Source organism: Aphelocoma coerulescens, chromosome 10 (genome assembly GCF_041296385.1).
Source record: "Aphelocoma coerulescens isolate FSJ_1873_10779 chromosome 10, UR_Acoe_1.0, whole genome shotgun sequence".
Lineage (NCBI taxonomy): Eukaryota > Metazoa > Chordata > Aves > Passeriformes > Corvidae > Aphelocoma > Aphelocoma coerulescens.
The window spans coordinates 2516518-2538356 of NC_091024.1; the positions used below are offsets into that span (position 1 = coordinate 2516518).

Below are 21839 nucleotides of genomic sequence, written 5' to 3' on the forward strand. Positions count from 1 at the left end.
AATGGCTCATTTGAGAAAATAAAGCACATCCCAACTAAAGCAACCCTTTTACAAAGCCAGAATGGGATCATCTCATTAGAGTTACCTGATTCTCCCACCTGAAGGCTGGGTAGCACTCTCCTGCATACCTAGTGCAAGAGTCATCACATTCAAGAGATGTTTCAGATGTTTTACACAATTTGTTGTCCTGATTTTGATCTAAAGTCTGTTTTGGGCTGGTACAGTGTTCAATAAACACAAGGATCCAAATTAATTCACCGTTCACGTCACTAACTCTCAAAACCAAGTTATTCAAACATTTACTTTTGCTACTGGTTCACAAGATGCTGCAATGTGACATTTTTTAAAATTTGCCAAAGTGTAATGAAGCACTTTTTCTGCCTTGATTCAAAGAGTTAAAAGATTTTGAATTTTTCAAAAGAAAAACTGTAAGTAACTTGGCCCTTGTTTATTCTTGTTTATTCTTTATTTTGAACTTCTGCTTTGTGCCTGTAAAACCTGTGGAAACATGAAGATTTATATACCCAAAATTTCCAGTTCCTGATGGGACTGAAGAAAACTCTAATGACAAAAGTAAATAACTAGCAACCAGGAGGCTGCAGTGTCTCCCACAGGGGGTATTGCTGAGCTAGTGCACCAAATGGAAAAGGCAATCTTGCTGTGGTGCTCATGTCTGCATCTTGGTCACACAGAGTGCTGGGCACTCCTCAGAAATGCTGTATTGACTAGGAGCACCCAGACAGGAATGGGAGAAAAGCCCAAAGAAGGCAATGAGCCAGGATGTCTGGGTAGCCAAAGGCAGAGCACTTTCAAAGGCCAAATACAAAATGCGTGATATGCTTGAACCAATCTGCAAAAGACACCATATGCAAAAAAAAAAAGGATTTTGACTAGGTCAGATCATGCAGTCCTTGTTCCAACAATATTTCCCACTGGCTGGTTAGGGTGGTTGCTCAACAATGTGGAGAAGACTGAGTACTGTCTTGCACAAAGACAAGGAATTCCAGCTGATTAAAAAAGCATCTCTGCTGAGAACTCTGCTCAGTACATCTGGTTCCCAAGGATCACTGTAAGGAAATAAGTTTATTCCTGAAGCTACCCAGAGAGACATGACTCACAAGTTTCGGGAACCCGAAATTTATTGTGCTCACCTGTGCAATAGCGTCCATCAGATGCTAGCTGGAAGCCTGGTTTACAAATGCACTTAAAACTGCCATCTTCATTGATGCACATCCCATTGAGGCAAATGTTCCTGATGCTGCATTCATCCATATCTGAAAATGTACATGATACACAGAATGCTCATAATGTTTATGCATAAGAACTCTTACTAGTTAAAACCAAAAGATATAGTTATACCCAAAAGATAAACCTTAAGTTTTTTCTTAGTTGTCAGAGGTATAATGATAATCAGAAACATATGATGGGATATACTGAACTGTCTTAGAGGATGTGTCAAAGCAGTGACTCCATTTTTCAAAATGAATCATTAACATAAAAAGGAATGAATCCAAAGAAAGCAAAGAGAATAAAAAACAGATGAGAAACTGGACAGCTTAAAACTTCCAGTTGGTAAAAGCCATCAAAAAGTGAGAAAGGATGCAATTAAAGAGGATTTGCAATCTTAATCTAAATAGAAGCTAGGTTAGAAGTAGCCTCCTGTTTGGAATGTAAATACAATTCTATGTTACTAAGAAGACCTGAAAGGGGAGGAGTGTACATTTGGGTTTGGAGTGAAAACTTTTGTAACCTCCACTGGACAAGTCTAAGATACATGGTATGGGAGAATTCCCAGCACTGTGCTTATGTATGAATTCTGTGGGCACTGCCATTCTCAACTTCCATTTAAAATAAAACCTGCCCCTTTCCTGCATTCAGCATGACAGGCCATACAGAAGGATACTTCCTAATTATAGCTTCATAAAAGCATTATTCATCCACTGACCTAATGGGATAGCATGAAGGATTCAAATAGGAAAAGGTGGAGGTCTCAGACACTGTTATTCTGAACCCTGCACAGTTATTCACACAACAGGAAAGAAAAAAAAGGGAAAAAAAAGGCAAGTAGAGATTTCTGTGCTTGATTTGAGTAAGCTTTTATATCCTCTCAGTCTTTACTTTGTCCTGGCGCAGATGAAATCAGTTTTGGATGTTACATCCAAAAAAAATCAGTGGTATTTACCAGTTTCATCTAAAGAACTACACACAGTTACATTAAGGTATGGCACAATGCCTTGGTCTTTACTGATTAGTGTGTGTGCACACAGCTCAATGCATTACAATGCCAGAGATGAAACTGTTTCATAAGTGGATGCAACAGACATTCTGGCAGCACATGCAATGGAATTAAAAATGTTTTACCAGACTGCCGATGTCCTGGTTTTTATTACTATTAGCACATGGTATTTGGTGGGAAAGGAAGAAATCAGAATAGAGGGTTTTTTCCTGAATAGTCTAATTTCCAAATCTATTTAGTCAATGTACTTCCATAATAAGATATTTTAAAAGCAGCTTATGGTGCTAAATTGTATCTAAAAAAGAGTCAGGAAAAACAGAGTCTTAAAATGTCTGTCTCTACCAAGGATTAACAGAATCACTACTAGCACATAAAATCACTGGATCATAATGACATTACAATATATTCAGAATCGTGCTATTTTCCTTAATACTGCAGCTGTCTTGGACAGAAATTACACTTCTAGACATAGTGTGTTTTCTTTTTACTTACAGGCTAAGTCAGACAAAAATAATTTATGATTTAAAAAAAAAAAATCGTGTATCTATCCCAACCAGGAATTTTGGCATTAAGTCTATGAGCTGAATCACTGAGATAATATTCTGCCAAAAATGTTTCTAAGAACAGTGCTTGAAATTCTTTTAACGTATGAATAGATCATTGGGAACCCTCCCAAGGACCTTGGGAAGCATGATAAAGAACATTCTTCTTTTTTTCCTCTTTACTAAAGGTCTGGGAGGTAGGAACACATCAATTATGTTTACAAATTTTTGTTAAAACAGTTTTTATAGGTCAGACCAGCTTGCATCTACATAAACCACATTGCTAGTCACCCAGTAAGATCCCATAAAGCATGCTGTTAAGCACACAGTAAAATCAGGCAGCATGTGACTTGTGCTATGTTTCAAAATGTACCACTCCCATCAAAGAAACTGCATTTTGTGATAGTGGTATGTGCTATTTCTCCTGCTGGACAGACATCCTGTTGAGGATTGCCAAGCCAAGGCTCCAGAACTGGCTGCAAAAGACATTTTACTTGCCCTCCCAGATACAGCAAAAGGTATTTGGAAATCTGACTCCTTGTTCCTTCCCTTCCCCCCACCAGGGGTCCTTTTCTTTTTCATTGATGTGAATAACCTCTTGCAACTGTAATTACTGATATGGAATAACTTGAGAAAAGTCTTACCTTCACAGTTTTTCCCATCAACTGCCACTTGAAAGCCAGCATTACACACACAGTGAAAACTGCCATCTGTATTTATGCATCGTCCATTATTACAGATACGACCATTCTGTAAACATTCATCGATGTCTGAAAGCCAAACAGAAAGAAAAATAACATTTTGGGAGATTCTTTTTTGTACTCAACAGGAATTTTTCCCATTTCCCCTTCCCCTAGGTTTTTAAACCTACATGGAAATTGTATTCACCTGAAAAAGGATTTATTTTAATTTCCATAACGGAACTTTATGGGGGTGGAAAATGTTCGTCAGCTTGAAATTTCAAGTTGCTGTGAAAGAATTTCAGTGAACATTACCCTGCAGCTTTCTCAAACAAGAATCACAATTTTTGGCCTTTTTTTTCATTTTTGCTCATCATTAAAATATTTTTACTGAACTTTAAAATTTAACAGTACCTAACTACTTAGGGAAAGATGGGGGAAAGCTTGTCTTTTGCTGCTCTTTGTAAGATAACAGGAAAGTTCAAGACTTTCCCACCTCAGAAGAATGTCTCCTGCTTACTTTGTATTTGAAACATCAGATCCTCATTTCCCTCTCTCTGCAGGAGGTGCTTGGCAAGTGCTTTGGAGGACCTGAATAGTGATATCACACGAGGCTGGCAGCTCTCCCTCTCCTCCAAAGGAGGGAGAGGAGATGCTGAGACAGACTGTCTAGACATTTTTCAGATTGCTCAGTATTCTCAATCAAGGCCTGGACCATCTCCCAGAGATTCCTGCACACAGGGGACTCTGCTCACGGAGAACACAACAGCCCATGCAGACCTATCCATCATGCACCCATGCTTCCCAACACCCTGGGGGTGCCCTTGCCCAAGCCCTCTCCGTAGAAATGCATCGCTGCACTTCAGGAAGGAGTGGAGCACAGGGTGTCCTCCCAAATGCCCCTCCTCTCTGGACACTTATGCCAGGGGAACTGATACCTCTCAAAATTGTGAACCTATACTTGCCTTCTTAGCAGTGTGGCAGTTCTGTGAAGAGCCTAAGAAAGCCTTGAAAATCACTGTTTTGCAAGCAAGCAAACAGGCCAGCAGAGGCACGAGCTGCTCAGTGACCTCGCACTGCAGCAGCAGCTTGCAGCCCTCCACTTCCACAAAAGTGTGCAGGCTTAATAAACCTCATTTGATAAACAAGCATCATCAATCAGCAATGCATTGATGTGATTTTCCTCTCTGCTCAGCCCCTTTTCTGCCCACTCTGCTGGCCCTTGGTTGCACCCATGTCTGGCTTCAGCTACTCCACCAGCTTTCTTCCTTAGGACAGGCAGAAATGCCACAGCATCTCAAGATTTTTCTGGCCTTTTAATCTTTAGAGATCATTAAGTTTTGTATTTTAATGCACCTGATGCCATCCTAATGTGTTGAAAATTCATACTGAATCTCATTGTTCATACTCACAGCTGAGCAGAGCCCCAGAACTAGTCTGACACATTTCTAATTTTCAAATGAAATAACATCACCATGTTTTTTTCCTCCTCAGAGAAACTTGCAAAAAATCAAAGTTCCTCTCTCACTGAAATAGCCAAAATTGCTGTCACCTCCCAGTAAGACCTGACCTTTTCTTGTCAGAAATGTTGGGTAGATTATAGTAAGCACTTAGCTATTAAAGCTTTGACTCCCACACATTCATAGCTAATCATTAGGAAATTTCACCTTTTTTTGAGGTCCATTTCATATCCTCTCTTCTGCAATTGAGAAGCATTTTTTGTTCAGATCATTAATCACAATGTGACTTTATTCACCTATGTCTCCAATTAAGATATTCATTCAGCCAATCTCCTACTAGAATTATAAGGGATCCTAATAATGGATGAATCAGTAGCTTGCAATACAGACTGCAATGTTTAATCAGTCACCAATCAGAGTCATCATGGAGAAAAAACCCTCCCCTGGAACCTCAGAGCAACAAATAGATAAACATCTGGTCATTATGGAGACTGTTTTTCAAGAGCAAACGTAAGGAATACATCTCCAAAAGCACATCAGCACAGACACATTTGTGCATGCAAAAAATTAAAATCTCAACATCCAAAGTAGTCATGAGAAGTAATTCTACAACAAATGCTGATTTTGGCAGGCACCAGTGCTATATGTACATTTTGCCAAATGCACCCCACTAGCCTTTTTCTTTTCCCTACACTGGTCCTACAAATTCCTTTAGAAAACCAAGATTCTGCACATCACAGCATTTTCTGCTCTGGCTGTCAAGCAAGCACAGTTCCCATAGACTGCAAAGGAACTGCTAAGTGACCACACTTAAATGCCATTAAGCTACTGGGCTTCTGACAACCATGTGTTTGTGTAATGAATCAGTCAAATTAAAAGCGTGTGACAAAAATGACTCATGAGTAAATTCATCACGGCTGAGACTCCCCTCAGCACTCCCTCACCACCAGGCAGCTGAACTATGGAGATGCTTCTGCAACACGGCTGCTTGGCAGCAATTAGGTCAAATACTCCCCAGCAACAGGCAGCAGTGGTGCTGGCTCTGCGTGTCCTCCTGGACTGGAGAGTGAGCTTCTGCACCACCAACACCTTTCTGATTCACAAAAGGAAGAAAAGAAATGCCCACTAATATAGATAACTTTCTTCTGGCTTTATAGAAATTCTCTGCTTCACACTGAGTGCATGCTCTGCACCCTGCACTCAGTCCAAGAAGCAAAACACAAGTATAATCTGTGACTCTGAGCATTCAAATACCCTGTTTCATTTGGATGCTTCATTTTTTATGGAATATCAAAGCAGTCATTCATTCTTCTGCCAAAAACCTCTCATGACTAAATGATAAAGGACTGCATCCATCCACCTTTACAGTCAAATTCCTACCCAGAACAATTTGGCAGTGACAAAACCCTGACAGAGGGTTGGTTGACTGCTGAGGAGTTATGTGGTCCCACTCCCACAGGAAGACAGGATGAAGACCATCAGGACTACTGCTCAGTCTGATCATCAAAATAACTACGAGGACTCTACAGCTTCCTCATCTAGACTTTCCCAGTGCTCCACTTACTACTTTTCCACATCTAAGTTTTCAGTGCTGTAAATTATGTTTAGTTCTTTCTCTGGCAGTGAGCAGAGGCAACACATGGGCAGTGTAATCTTATATTTACCCACTAGAAGACTTATCTTCCCCCCTAGCTTCCTTGATCTTTTATACATATAGGGTTTCTCCAAAGAAGGGACGTTTAACTGTCCTTGAGATCTTCAAGTAGCAAAAGAAAACAATGTCTTAATATTTTAAAAAAAAAGAAAATATGTCTCTTCTACTTCAAAGCCATAAATAGTGCCAAGATCCTTTTAGCACAAGACAAAATGCCTTTTCTCATAACCCAGTCTGTGAGCAGCCAGCTCCAGCAGGTTAGTAATTTTTACTGCCATATCTGATTTTATTTTTTTTAAACTCTCACATTTGACACATCTGTTAAATTTTGCCTGAAAACCATTTTCCCCCCTGATGTGTACACGATAGCAGAGGTGGCTGCATGACCATTACCTCGGCACTCTGTCCTGGTCGCTGTGCTCTGATAGCCAATACGACACTGGCAGATGTAGGATCCCTGGGTGTTCACACAGTCTCCACCAATGCATGGATTCCTTTCACATTCATCAATATCTGTGGAATACAGACAATATAATCTTATTACGACACTGGCTAGAGGTTACTTTTACCTGCAGGGGTATTTTACCATTTTGTACTTGGAGAAATAGTGGCCTTCAATCTGAAAGGGGACACCACTGAGAGCCCAGAAAAAAAGATCCCATATTCTAAGACAAGCAAGAGCTGGGAAAAATGAATTTTCGGTAGGATAAGATATTGCATGTGTGAAAGGTAGAGGCCTTAATCCCACATTTCCACATTCCCAGCTTCACTGAAAATTTTGACAGAACCAAAATCTTGCATCTAAGAGACAGCTAATCCTTGCTTCTATCATTGAGATCTTGCTGACTTCCAAACTTAAAGGTCTCAAGAGCCCAACAAGATACTAGTCCTGAGCTGAAAGAGGACTTGTAAATCTTAGTAAGCCTAAGTTTATGATTTTTTCAACAATAGGTCACTGCATACTCAAAAAGCTGGTAGCATTTTAAAGAGATCATTTTCAATCACTAATAAACACATTATAGTCACAAGTTTGTAAAATAAGAAATCCTTGCTTCTGTATAATTTTATTATAAGATTTGTTAAATACTGTTTTAAAGGCAAAATTGTTGTAAAAGTAAATTTGCCATTGAGATCAATTAGCTCTTCAAAGTCTCTTTTCTGTTTTTTTTTTTGGAGGCGGGGCTCTTCTATTTAAGAACTCAGTTGTTACATTGTGTGGAGAAGAATGTTTTTTTTCTCCAAAATGAAATTCCCCCCTGTGATTTACAGCAGAAACCCACATACCAATGCATTCCTCTCTACCATGCAGTTGGAATCCTTTGTTGCACTCGCAGCGGTAGCTCCCAGGAGTGGGAATACAACGTCCATTACGGCAGAGATGCCGGAATGTTTGGCAATAGTCAGTTAAGTTCACCGGCAAGATCTCTGAAATAACAACAGTTGGAAAAATATTTTAATAGTTCATCAAAATAGCTTCTGATCATCTACAACTTCAGCAGGATTTTCTATTAAAAGTCAACATTTACCTTCAATTGTGATGTGAATTACATAGTAAAATGGGAGAGAGAAAATGGCCCTTTGACTCTTAGGGATTTGTTTGAAAACAGCTAACAACCACAGAAATTTTCATTGTGGCAAGTCTGATTCTGTTTTCATCTTTTGTCCTGCCAAAGAGGACCATGTCTGCTCATACCTAGAGGTAAAGTGGGTGTGTGGCACTGCAGGGACTCTACTAAAAGCCTAAGACTAGCATAGAGCAGGCAGACCAGTTCATTATTTTAGCCTTCCCAGATAGATAGCAGTGAGGAGGGCAGGGATAACCCTGGGAATACGCCTATACTGTCTTTGGCAGGCAGGCACGAGCTGGCTCTGTCCCTACTCCCAGCTGACCAGAAGCTGTGCAGCTACGTCAGTGCTGTGTCAGCCTGAGCTAAAATACTTTGTCTCTTAGGCTTATTAGCTCAGCTTGGTGCTGAACCAAGACTAAATAGTTTCAGCTGGTGCCAGTGCAAGCAGAGACTGCTTGCATCTGCACAGAGCATGGGCAAAATCAGCTTCTGTTTACTTGCAAAAGAGTGTGTGGCTATGCCAAACGGTTTCAGGTGGCACATGCCTACTCCAGACTACATGGGCATGTAGTAATTCTCTGAGCAAGGGACAGAAAAGGATGGTATTATATTGGTATGTTGCTCTGCATTGGTAGTCTGCTCTGGCTTCCTTCTTACGCTAGAGAAAATGAGCCCATCCATGTGTATCACTAAAATAGCTCTTCCTGCACACTGGGTCACTCTCAGTATCCAGCAGAGTAGTATTTTTATCAGTACATTTCCTACCTGGCCAAGTACAAGTGAGGAAAACAACCTGAAAGAAGTTGCTTTCTGTCAGACAAGCTCTTTAATGTGTATCTTTCACAACCTAGTCAAAGAGCTATTCATACTACACAGTGCTGACATGCAGCAAAGCTCACAACGGCCTTAAAATAACAGTAATGTAACTGCCACAATACATGAGCCACAGTACACACAATGAGAATGTGATTTTTGAAACCTATCTTAACAGGGAAAACACTACTCATGAGACAGGTATCTTGCCATAAGGTACATGGCAAGCAGGCTCTGATCAAAAGGATATCCAGAGACTCCATGTCCACATAAAGTAAGTAAAAGATACCAACATCTGAGGAGCACGCTGCTCCTGAGAAATGCATGTTTCTAAAGAAGCTAAATGCACGTGGTGCAAGGAGAGGTTATTTCTTTCTCTCTTACGATGTGGTGGAGCCCGAGATGGATAGATGATTTCTGGATGTGGAGGAGGGTAAACACCAGGAATGAGTGGTGGAGGGATGACGTCAGGACGGGCCGGAGGAAGGTCATGAGGTCTTGCTGGCAGCATAGCAGCTACTGTGCACAATTTACGGTACTCGTCTGAAACATGAAAACATGAATGCTGTTTTAGACTCTTGCAGCCTGTTCCATTTAATCCAACTCTCCCCCTTCTTGCAGTTTCAGATTAGCAATAACAAACCTTAAATAATCTGGAAAATGTGAGCCTATATGTTTTCTTCATAGTAACAAGCTTTGTTCTCTGAATGGAGTCATTAATCCACAGAATCTCAACACTACTTGTCAGAAGACTGCCAGTAAAAAGGTAACAGAACTGACATTCTGGACATGAAATTGAACAGTGAGGCAGGGACCTGATCCTAATCTACTTAGTCTTCTTTCAAGCAAAAATCTTTGGTGAACTCAGTGTGAAGTTTACCTAAAGAAGGACTTCTGGATTTGATCCCAAGTTAATTTAATAGAAAGCTTGCCACAGAGTTAGAAAAATACTGAACAGGGAAAAAAGCCCAGTTTCAACTGGATTTCTTAAAAGTTAACCTCCTAAAACAAAGAAATATAAGCAATGAGGCAAAACCAATTAGAGAATGAACACACTAACACTATTTCCCTCTGAAAATTAAGTTTGCCAATAAAAGCAGAAACCAAGTAAGGCGCAGTCTAAGCAGTGTAGCCAAAGACAAACCAAGTCAGATCCTCACAAATTCATCCTTTTCCAGATGATGGGAAAATGATCTATTTTGCTGTAAGCACAGTCAATGCTGAGTGTGATGCATTCTCCTATTGTTTATTAGTGGCATCTGCCCTACTGCCCCACTTTTCTTCTTGCCCATGATTCTTTTGTCTTTGGGAAGTGTGGGTTTGGAACTTGCGATCCAAAAAATGCACACGGAGTATCACAATTAAAGACCACATTCCAGCTGACCTAATTCACGTTCACAATCTGTGTGCACACAAATAATTATTTGTGCAGCCAGTATCTTTGAACATCAAAATTTAAAGTCTGTGACACAACAGGGGAGAGGAATTATATAACGGGGGAAAAAATCTAGAGATGAATGAATTGCTGAAACAATATTAAAAATGAGAACAGAAAAATAAAGTAAATGTTGGGAGAACTAAGCTGGATATTTCAGCCTTCAACACTTTCATCCCATGTCTACTTCTACCTGTAAAACACATTAGAAGCTCTTCCTGAATCACAGAGGATTTGTTAAACAATCATCATAGCCTAAAGTTCTGCTTTTCCTGATTATGATGTTTGCATTTATTTAATGCTGTTGGGCAATCAGTTTGTTTCATGTGTCACTGCATTTCCCTCTATTGTTCCTTTATTTTAGTCTTTAAATAGTGTCAATGGTAACCCCTGTTATTCCACATAAACAATTCCTGCCATGTAATTAAAAAATACAGTGCAAGCCTTTTTTATTGCAATTTTAATCTCCATGTGTAATTTCTAGTAATAAACAACCTACTTTGTAGTAGCAACTGGGTCTGCTGCCCACATTTAAAATGCAACTACACGGTTACATTATGCAGCTAGTGCTCCCCTTTATATTGCAGTAAATTTCCATTTCAGAGTTAAGGAGACTTTGGGCCACTGACAGCTCCAAATTCCTTGTCTTGCTCTCTCAGAATACACTAAGTAAAGAATAACTGAACTTGATTAAATGATGACAGCAATACCTTAAATGCATGTAAAGCTTTTCAAAGAATTTCAAAGCACTTTTCAAAAGAGTAATTTATACTCTCAATTTATATCCCAGGTCAGAAGCAAAACCAAAAAAGAAGTGGCATGTAACCATGATCTGGAAGACCTTGCATGGATTTATGAGTCAGGAAGTCCTGGGTTCTAGTTCCTTCTCCATGACGTCTCAGTCTGTAGCTTTGGCCAAATTACTTTACTTTTCCACCCAGTTTCTTCACCAGTTAGATATGAGTAATTAGAAAGTATTTGAAGAAAAAAAGAACTGTGTTAAGACTGAAAAATTTCTCCTTGTCTTCCTATTTCAGATGGTTATCAATAGAGTGCACTGTTTTTAGCATGATTCTAGCCAGTTTTGAACTTTTAACATGTTTAAATATTATTAAGACAGTGACAGAAACAGAAAGCCTTCCAAGAGTTCTGATTGTAGATTTCTGCTCCAGTACTATGCAGTTTCACTCAAAGGATTAAAAACAAAAATAATAAAAACTCCCATATATGAGCTCTGACAATTTCTTCAGTTACACTGCTATAGTTTTACAATCCCATTCCTCCATTAACTCTGCACCTCCCTTAACCTCCTCCCATAAATTCTTCAGTTTCTTGTATCCTCCTTTTCTAAAGCATTTTATTAGGTCTCCAGTCCTAAACAATCTCAAAATCATCTTCCCTCCACTCCCCCATACTTAGTTTCACAATCTGCTCACCATCTTCTCTCAATTCAAGTGATACATTATCTGAGGATCTCAATACACAAGGAGGCAATAAAGAACAGCACATTTTGGTAGCAGAAAGAAACCATCTTCTGTGTCAAATTTTGGGAAATATATGGCACCTCAGAAAGCTTGTCATGAGGAAGGAAATCCCAGTTTCCCAATGAGAATGAAAATGCAGAGGGAATAGGGATATATTAGAAGGGTCTAGAGGAAGTAACTTGAAGAGGATGTTGAAAACAAATCTGAACTAGGTAAGGTCAGAGTAACTTGGCTACAAAACACTAATTAGCAACAAATAATTCCTTCTGTCTGCTTGCTCTCCTGGGGGTCCTGAGCACCCTGCCATAGGAGGCTTTGCTCTAGCAGGGTAGTTGGACTAAGCAATCTGCCAAGGTGCTCTGCAGCCTCAACCATTCTGTGCAGTTCTTTAAGGAAAACATTATGGCTAAGAAAAAAAAAATCACAGCGAATCCAGCATTCAGCCATGCTGACGAGAGCTCAGGTGTGCTCATACCGGTGGATCTGATGGGACACATTTCTGGAGCGGTGGCTGGAGCTGAAGCCCAGCAGCGGCCGCTGTCACAGCAGCACTGCATCTTGGACAGGGGCTGCGGCAGCTGATTGCCACAGCGCCCGTTGCTCAGCGTGGAGAAGCAGAATCCAGGGCGCACGTCTGCCAAGAGAAAGAAATGCACGGGTGACCATCAGCCCAATGAGGAAGGGGACTTTCACAAAAGGGAAAGGTCCCACTTTTCTGGAGTGATTTGCATTATCAATGACATAGCCCTTGCAACATTACAAGAAGCAGAAAACCAGAACAATCTAGACAATATTTGGGCTGCTTCAGACTCAAGTGTAACCTGTGAGAAAGCTGCAGTGAAATATGGAACGACAATGAGTCAACAGAGGCAAAAATGCAGGAAAAACATATATTCAGTCTATAACAACATATGCTTCTGTGCACCTAAAGAAAAACCACAGTGTCATCTCTATTAATGATAGTACCAGATCAATTAAGCCTTGAATTGAAAGCATGGATGCACAGCAGTAAATTGACAGCATTGCAGCTCTCAAAGCATTAGTTCATTTTTCATTAGCCATGGCTTCCCCAGATGAAGTATGTAGTGATTTGACAAGATATAGGCTTGCAGGCAAGAAAGAGCAACACAGTTTTAACTGGTGCAATCACACAGTTTATGGAGATGTGTTGGCTTCCTGTCTAAAAAGGATAAGCATATGTTTGCACAAAGAATGTCCTGTACCCAGATTTTATATACTCAGCTCTAACAACATTGCACAGAGATAGCCCAGCTTAGAGAAGGACAAGAAAATGTGGATGAGATTAAAAAAAAAATCATAAAAAATAATCTTGTGATACCATCTGAAGCTTTGAGGAATTGTTTCACAATATGTCACATCATGTCAAACTCAATATAAGCTGTGATGTGATTTGATGCTGCATGATAAACCAGACCAAGTTTGTTTCTAAAACATACAAATACTTGCTGTCAAAATGTAGTGGAAAAAGTTGCAGATACAGTCTTACAACAGCAGACATCATTCCCTAAAGCAACAGCACCTCAATTACTTAGGGCATGGTGGATTCATCTGTCTAGTACCAGTGCTTTCCAGAATTTACTAGCTACACAAGTGGATGTAAAAAAACCCAGGAAATTTTCATACTATTTTGAGGAAGCTGACATATAGTGATATGTTGTGAGAGTCTGTGATAGCTCTGCCTTTTATTAGCTGGAACCCTGAACGTGGCTATTACTGGCAGTACAGCTAAAAGAGTCAGTTGGCCTTTACTTCCAAACTTTAATTAGATCACTCATATTATCATATGGTGGAAATCTGAAAAAGAGAACAAAAAAAGAGTTTTCAGTTCTATTACTGGTTCTCCATTTTCTCCTGGTACCCAGCTAAACTGCCACACGTATTTACTCCTTCATCTACCCTCTTAAAAATCAAAGAGAACTCCTTGGAGTCAAAACTGTTCTCCAGTACTCCTGGAGAGATACTCAGTTGCTTGGTGTGACAGTGGGGTGGATGGGAAGAAGGAAATAATCTAACAGACCTGATCATCCTCCTTTGTAATTCATCCTTCTCAATTTTGGTCAGTACCAAGTTTTGAAACATTTAAGAGCAGTAACGGAAAGAAGTGGAAAAGGAATCTACATGGGATCTGTGCAAGGACACAATGAGCCATGAAGAGATGAGCACACAGCAAACAGCTTTATCTAGCTACAAGTATAAGAGGGTGTCCAAAAGTCACAATTTTCAGAAAAAAACCCAGTAAGTTTATGAGAAAAATACCAAATCTTTCCATCTTTGTAATCAGAAGTGAATATTTTTGTTTTCCCCCCTTTCCTTTTCTGTTTCAAATGGTAAAATCACACAAATAAGGACAAGAACAGCAGGAAACAACTTTTATCTGTTTCAGATTTTAGTATTTATTATTTTTACTAAAAATTACAACCTTCTGAAAAGGCAAAAAATCACCATGAGAAGAAATTTCAATAAAAATTTGTCTCTCAAAAATAAAAAATATGCCAGTTGGAAGTACAGGCTATCAACTTTCTTCACTACACTCTTCATGTACTTGGGATGAAATGCCCTCCTCTTGTTTCTGCTCTTCAGCTCTAGGAGATATTATCTTTGCTTTGTCTGTTCTTATTTTTAAGGTTTGTAATAATGGAGCTCCTGGTGCATCCTTTGGATGTTTGGCCCCAGTGCTGCTCAGTTTGAGTCCCCTAAGGGATACATTTCTCAGAAGCATTTCCTCCTCTCTAACAGAACAGACACGTTCAGCTAACACTTTTCACTTAAGACAGACATGTTGTAATTAAATCAAGATTACATGTTTTGCCCAGCAGTAATACAAATCTGGGCTCTGTCCCTGTGAATATGGCAAGTATGAGTCTGCATATTAGACCTGAATCCAAAATATCTACAGACAATTGATAGTGCTTCCCATTTAGCACATCTTGCCTTGAACACAAAGCCAAAATTTTAATGATGGCTCATAGTCTGGCATATTATTTATCATACTTTGTTACCATTCAAAACTCCAATTCTTTAGCTGAATTGCCTCAGCCTACTACATGGGAAAATGTAAAAATGCTGGGAAACTGCAGGAATGTGACATGGGTGTGAATGTTGACCAGTCCTGACTGAGTGGTGATATAAAAAGTAAAAAGAAAATGCAAGTTGTGCATCTCTAGAAAATTTTTGTTATGGGAAGGTGAATCTTGCTCAGAAATATTAAGTGCAGGCAGCAATCAATGATTTAATGATGCATAGCAATTTAGAAGCTATTAATCTGAAGCAATAAAAGCAATCCCCATTGGCATTTTAAGTGTAGAGTATGGATCAAAACTACAGAAAAGCTGTTCTTGATGATGGAAGAAAAACAGTTTATTTCTTACAACCTGCAGAAACGGAATGGCACCATTCAAAATGAATCACAACCCAAACTACTTCCAGATCTCCCAGGAAAGTTAATATTATTTGGTACTAATCTCTGTGAAGTTTGGGATTCTTTCCAATTTTTTTCTGAAATTATTTTCTACCAAAGGTACTAAACACAGGATGCTGTCTTGATTCCTAATGCTGGCACTGTGTAAGAGCCTTTAAAAAAACAAGCTAAAACTGAGGAAATACACCTTTCATTTGATTTTTGCCCAAAATTCAGCACTGGCACTGAAGAAAGAAATTACTGCACAAAAATGAGAAAAAAATAAATTAACAGACCTGCCTCAGGGCAGGCTGTATGCTTCCCAGAAGCATTAACTGCTAACACTGTTCTTTTAGGGCTTTGGTACTGCAGTGGCAGTCATTTAATTCACAAAGTTCTTTGGTTCCTGGTCGGGCCTTTGGAAGATGGGTTCTGCTCTGCCACCGTGAAAGCCTGAGAGAACAGCCCTGCCAGATCATCAGCATCATAAAAGCACACAAAAATGTCCCATACTCACTTTATCACACTATTTCTTTTAATGACAAATACCTGCATTAGGGTCATAACAGCTGGAATGCAAATTTGCTTTTCTAAATGAGTGCTGAATATAACACGGACTAAATTAAAGACAAACATGAAAGCAACAGTACCAAGGAGATGGTTAAACAAGTTCTAAAGCAACAAATATGACATAATAGAAAAACTGTGGCAGAAAAATAAAAGAGAAGGTCACAATGAAGAGGTAAAGAAGAAACATCCTGCAAATGGAAAACTCATTTCAGAATACATATACAGGCACGTGATGTACTTTTATATAAAAGAAGGATTTCAAGTTCACAAGTTGAAATATGTTTCTGACATACTCTTACCCATTTTATAAATTCATGAATGTTTATGACACCTATGGTCCTATTGTTCACAGGATTCTACTCACCTATGCATTTTAAGCCATCAGGAGCTGTATAAAACCCTGGAGGACACTTGCAGAAGTAACTACTAACTGTGTTTGAACATTCTCCTCCATCACAAATTCCAGGAATGGTGCTACATTCATCGATATCTTCAAGACAAAAAGAGATGCAGGGGCAGGTTAGCTAAATTAGTTTTGGCACAAGAAGAGGTATTTTATAATTATTAGTAATAATCAAATTTGGGGCATAATCAGCAGTTTTGAATTAGCATCTTTTGTTAGGCATTTTATAAAGAGAAATGAAACAGAACCTAAAAACCACTGTATCTGCACTGAATTCTGCATACCAGAATTAAGAAAACTGTGTTGAGACCAGAATGCAAACTGTGCCATGACCACAGTGATCAGGAGCTTAACCATTATCTCCAGCAGCACAGCATCTCCTGGTACCACACTGAGGCACTGCTTCAATACAGACTCAAAGGGAGATGTTCCACCTACTGAACTGCCTGTCCTTCTTACTGCACTCGGGTTTTGTCTTGGAAATCCCCCACACAAAAGCACTGAGCAGCTAGGTATTGTTCAACTAATGCAATCTGACAGGATTACAGCTCAGACCAGGATGACTGCAGGCAACAAAAATTATATTCCCTGACTTTCTCCACTAAATCAATGTCCTGAAGTTTCAACAGGTTTCTAGAGTGTATCTGAAATATCTACTGCAGAAATCAGGCAGCATCCGTAATTCCCCCTACATTTTGTCAGTGATTTTAAAATAGAATTTCCATATCATGATTCTCTTCACTAAAAAACCTCAATCATTATACTAAATCATCATCATGGATACAATGCAGAAAAATTTTCAAAGTCTGCAGGAAAAAAATCTAACAAATTCTTACAACTCATCATAGCTACACAGAGGGAACTTGAAGGGTTTCTTCCACAGCTAGTTTGTATTATCTACAGCTATGTGAATAACAACCTATGTCAGCCCCAAGTGCTCCTTAATTACCACCAGTAGCCTGCCTGTGATGTGTAGTTACTTTGCCCTTGGTTTCCAGAGACTGTCTTAACAATACAGCTGCATCTAATTAGCACTGCCCTCATCTCCTAGGAACCTGGAGTTCTGCTGAGGTTAAAAACAGCTCAATCTTTTCCATGGTACCTACAAGAGTAATCAGCCAAACAGAGCAGAAAGGGAGGTTATTCTCTAGGCTGATCAATGACATCTGCTTGTCACAGCCATCTACAATCACCCAGATGCTCTCCTGACAGGGAGCATCCAGCTAGAAATAATGGCATCACAGGACTCTACCCAACCTCTCCTCCAGAGATCTACGAAAAGACAGACACATGACTGTAATAATGATTTCACCAACCACAAAAATTTCTGAGATGAAATACTGTAACACCACCCAACACACCAAGGCAAAGAGTGAATAATACCGTAGTCATTAAAATGGACTGGAAGAATTTAAATGTAACGCCTAAACTGGAATTTGGCCCCACCAGATGGGGGAACACCCGAAGTCCCGCAGGACCATTAATGAGAATTTTAGCAAGTAGAGAGGATCTCAGTTCTACTTCTGTGAAGACAGTAATATAAAAACTCAATAGTATAAAAACTAACAACTCTTGCTCTTCTAGGTAAAGTACGGATGCTCTAATATTTTTGTAGCCCCTTGCCTTTTCAGGAAAGTAGTGGAGGGACTGGGGTGGCACACAGATAACCCAAGTTTGCAGACTCAGCCATCCTGAGTGGAGCAGGGCCCTGGGTCCCCTGTGCACACATTCTTCCCCAGCATCTTGCTAGTTGTCCCGATGTGGGTCACATTCCTCACTTGGGTGTGTGAGAGGGGTGTGACTTTTTGTTCAGTGCTACTTCGAGGATGTTGCCAAAGCCTCAAGTCCGAGTGCCCTGGGAGCACTGCTAAGAGACTTCTGGCTTCTGCTCCAAGATTATACACCACAGGAGTCCCACAAGTCTCAGTGACAAAAAATGTGGAAATTGAATTTTGGTCTGAATAAAGCCCTTAATTAACAGAGAAAAATGCAATCGTAAATGGATCAGATTCAAGCATTTTCTGACTCAAATTCACCAATGTTTATCTTAAAGTCAGTGTTGCCACTGTTTATATAGAGTCCGACCTTTTTAAAAGCAAAATCATCACTCTTTATTTTAGGGTTGAGCCTAACCCAAACAGTATTTCACTATTTATATTAGTGTTGACATCCATATAAGCAACATTGTCATTGCTAAGCATGCGAGTTTTACAAAGGTAAGTATACTTGATGCACTCGCAGACTTAAATGTCACTCCAGGAAAAATTACTCCCCCAGTCACCACAAAAAGAAGAATTTACCTCAGCATTAGTGCCAACGGAAAAGAAATGGTTATATCAAGCAGTGAAATAATGTAGCACTTAAAATACAGATTTCCACCAGGTCTGCTAATAAAGAGAACCTTGGCCAACACACCTCATTTCCCATCTTGTTGATTGTCTCCCTGTACTTGATGATTGCTATTATGATCTAACTTTAATGGAGACCCCTTGAAAAAACAGTGCTGGTAATTCAGCAGGTAGCTCCCAGTTGAACCAAATCAGTGCCCAAGGACATATTACAACTGCCAGAAGTCCTGCTCACTAAATTGGAAGCTAAACCAAACAAACAGTCAGACGTTATTTATTATGTATCAGAATTAATTACAGTTAATTCCTGTAAAACAAACAGCTTGTCTTATATTGTCTTATAAAATTCAAAAGATAATTTAGAAAGAACAGAATGGATATGCTGTTGTTGCATGATCATGCTCTTAAATGTTGAGCCTCTATCTTATTTTATGCCACTGGTATAAAGGCAGTACTTTTCACTATTTGAATTAATACCTGCTGAGCTTTAACTAAAATTGCTTGGTACATACAATATGAAGATGTACTGAAAGTAACTCCCTGTCTGCAGAGGTTCAAAAATCAATAGGTATGAAATTGAAGAAGGAAAAATTCATCTGATCTTTGCATCCAGCTGATCACTGCAAAGACATTTCACAAATGGGGCAGGAAATCTGTGGCAGAATTTGGGAACACAATAACCTACACGAGGTTCTTGAGTCCAGTTCCTTAACTGTTAGCAAGTGCAGGCTCTGAGGGTGGTGGTTGTTTGGGGTTTTTTGTTCTTTGGTTGTTGGTAGGGCTTTTTTTTAAGATGATTCAGCAATTGAAAAATATCATCAAAATGTTTATGAGATGCAGCCTACAACTCTCAGCTTTTCATGTACTAATGCTTAAACAAGGCACATGTTCAGTCTCTCCTATTCACCACATTCTTGGTACTTCATCCACAGAAGGAAACACTTGCATTGTTGTTCTATCCTAAATGTATGCTGCATTCTGCCAAAATCACTGGCAGACAATATGTAAACCATGCTGTGTACAAGCTCTTCTGAAACTGCTCTCCCTAACCTGCAAATAAATTATAAAGTTTTGCCTAAAATAGGGATTTTTCTTTTGAAAGAGTAAGTCGTAATTCTTCTAAAATGACTAAAATATTTTGAGTGCTTCTTAAAGGGCACTTGATGAAAGAAAGGATGATGAATGCACACCTTTCTCTCACAAATACTTTTATGGTACTGAAAGTTGGCATTCCAAAATCACTAATCACTTATGAAAGTTGTCTGCTCAAATTAAGTTAATTTTTAACATTCTCTGGTTTGGGAGAAAGCACCCCTATTGTATTTGTTGTGAATAATATTATTTGCATATTCAAGGCAAAAGAGACAGAAAGTTTGTTACAAACTGTTAAACAAAGTTGGTCTCCCAAAAGAAGACTCCCCTGCTTCTACTTTCAGAAGAAAGTTCTAGAAGTTCTTACCGTCACATTTTTGTGTTACTTCATTAAACTTGTGTCCAGCTGGGCATTTGCACTCAAAAGATCCAACAGTATTAATACAATTTCCCCCTTGACAGATCCCAGGGATGGCTTGGCATTCATCCACATCTATGACATAAAAAAGAAAAAAACACCCACTTTTATTTCATTTCTCAAGAACAGCCATAATAATTTGTCTACACAGAAATTAAATATGCTTAAATCCATTCTTCACCCATCATAATATTATGATACTTGCTTGGGAAGACAGACACTGATTTTGTAATTACTCTATGCAAAGTATGATTAAGTACAGTACTCTAAATATTTTCTGCAAGAAATCACATGGTTATTATTATTACAGACATTAAATATCTAACTGCTATTGCTTTGTTTTTCCAAAACATCTGGGGAATGGTGTGCAGAGAACACAGCCTGCCAGAACTCAAGTTTCTTTGAAGTGTCTAAAGCTGGTCACCCAAAATCACTTGCCCCCTCGAAAATCTTGGCAACTCCATGCAGAGCTTAGGCCACCAGCACAGAGGAGCAGTTGCAGTGTGCATGGAGGGGGCCTCATGGAGAGGCACAGCAATGCAGAGTCATTACTGATGGAAATTAACTTGACACTCCAGCAAGATCAGCACCGATGACATTAGACTGTGGTTCAGATTTGACTCTGAAAGTTTCACAGCCATAATTAATGTCTCAGGAGGAATTATTAATGACCTGCTTAGAGATACATAAATGTGGAGAGGTTTTTCCCTTTTATTTTTCTTTCTTTGCTTTTCATTTTTTTTTCACTGAGGAAAACGAAACAACAGAGATGATATCACAGGCTAGGTAGTAAGCTCAAGACAAACATTTTCAAGAGGCCCCAGTTTCTGGCCTCACAATTATTTTAGTGCAACAACGTGTGTCGTCACTTAGCTGCAGAAGTGTTGCTACGGCTTAATAACAGCTACAGAAAAGAGGCTAAAGGAGGTGGAGGAGTGCCATTGCAATAGGACACTCAGGAAGTCTGGCTCACAGTCCCCAGGGGCTGCCCTGTCTCTACTGCTCAGGAGCTCCTTCAGGAGCACAGAGCACCCCACTCTCTGAACCAAATGCTTGTGCTTCCCCCATCTCCTCAGGAGAACCACCAGCTGCCGATAAAACATGGCTGCTTGAGTTCTTGGGCTTCACACTGACAAAGGTTTCAATGCACGGACACAAGCTGAAGGAGATGATGCCTCCAAACCTCCCTTTTTAATCCCAGAGAGACAGCTGTGTGTCTTGAAGCCTGAAAAGTGAAGTATTATGTCTGTACAAAAGGCCAAGAGGCAATTTTCCTGGGAGCCACAAGGAGGAAGTTTCAGGAATGCCATGGGGCATATCTGCAGCACACAGCAAAGCATTATGCAAAGATCCCGGGGTGAACCAATCCAGGTCTGGGGTGCAGCAGCAGAGCAGAGCTATCCCTGAGGGAACCACTGGGCTGGGAGGTCAAAGAACCAGCACAGCCTCAGCAGCCTTGACTCAACCACACTGCTGCTGGGACTTGAGCTACAGCAATGGGCTGTGCTTTAGTAACAGTAATCAGCCAGACTTCGTGGCACTGTACTGACTTTAAAAAACCTCAAAAACTAAAAAAAACAAAAGTCAGGCTTCTGAGTCATGATGTCTGTTTCAAAATTCCACCTTTTGGTTCATTTTTTCTTCTTTGTATCTTTAAAAATCTAGGCTGTGATATTAATTCAACTTTCAGCCAAAGTCAAACTCTGGGCAGTGATAAT

At 39.7% G+C, this 21839-nt stretch overlaps 1 protein-coding gene across 7 annotated transcripts in view; it reads right to left on the minus strand.

Moving 5' to 3' along the window:
- FBN1 (fibrillin 1) overlaps positions 1 to 21839 on the minus strand; it is a 144836-nt gene that overhangs the window by 69531 nt on the left and 53466 nt on the right. For 4 of the 7 annotated variants that reach the window (XM_069025321.1, XM_069025322.1, XM_069025323.1 and 1 more), the window contains 8 exons: positions 20071 to 20196; positions 16225 to 16350; positions 12348 to 12506; positions 9338 to 9496; positions 7857 to 7997; positions 6966 to 7085; positions 3423 to 3548; positions 1152 to 1274 (listed from right to left, as the gene is read on the minus strand). In XM_069025321.1, the coding sequence (XP_068881422.1) occupies positions 1152 to 1274; positions 3423 to 3548; positions 6966 to 7085; positions 7857 to 7997; positions 9338 to 9496; positions 12348 to 12506; positions 16225 to 16350; positions 20071 to 20196 (1080 nt within the window). Of the gene's footprint in view, positions 1 to 1151; positions 1275 to 3422; positions 3549 to 6965; positions 7086 to 7856; positions 7998 to 9337; positions 9497 to 12347; positions 12507 to 13620; positions 13688 to 15962; positions 16049 to 16224; positions 16351 to 17099; positions 17150 to 20070; positions 20197 to 21839 lie in introns of those variants that run through there. The other 3 variants (XM_069025325.1, XM_069025328.1, XM_069025327.1) reach the window with 3 other exon arrangements.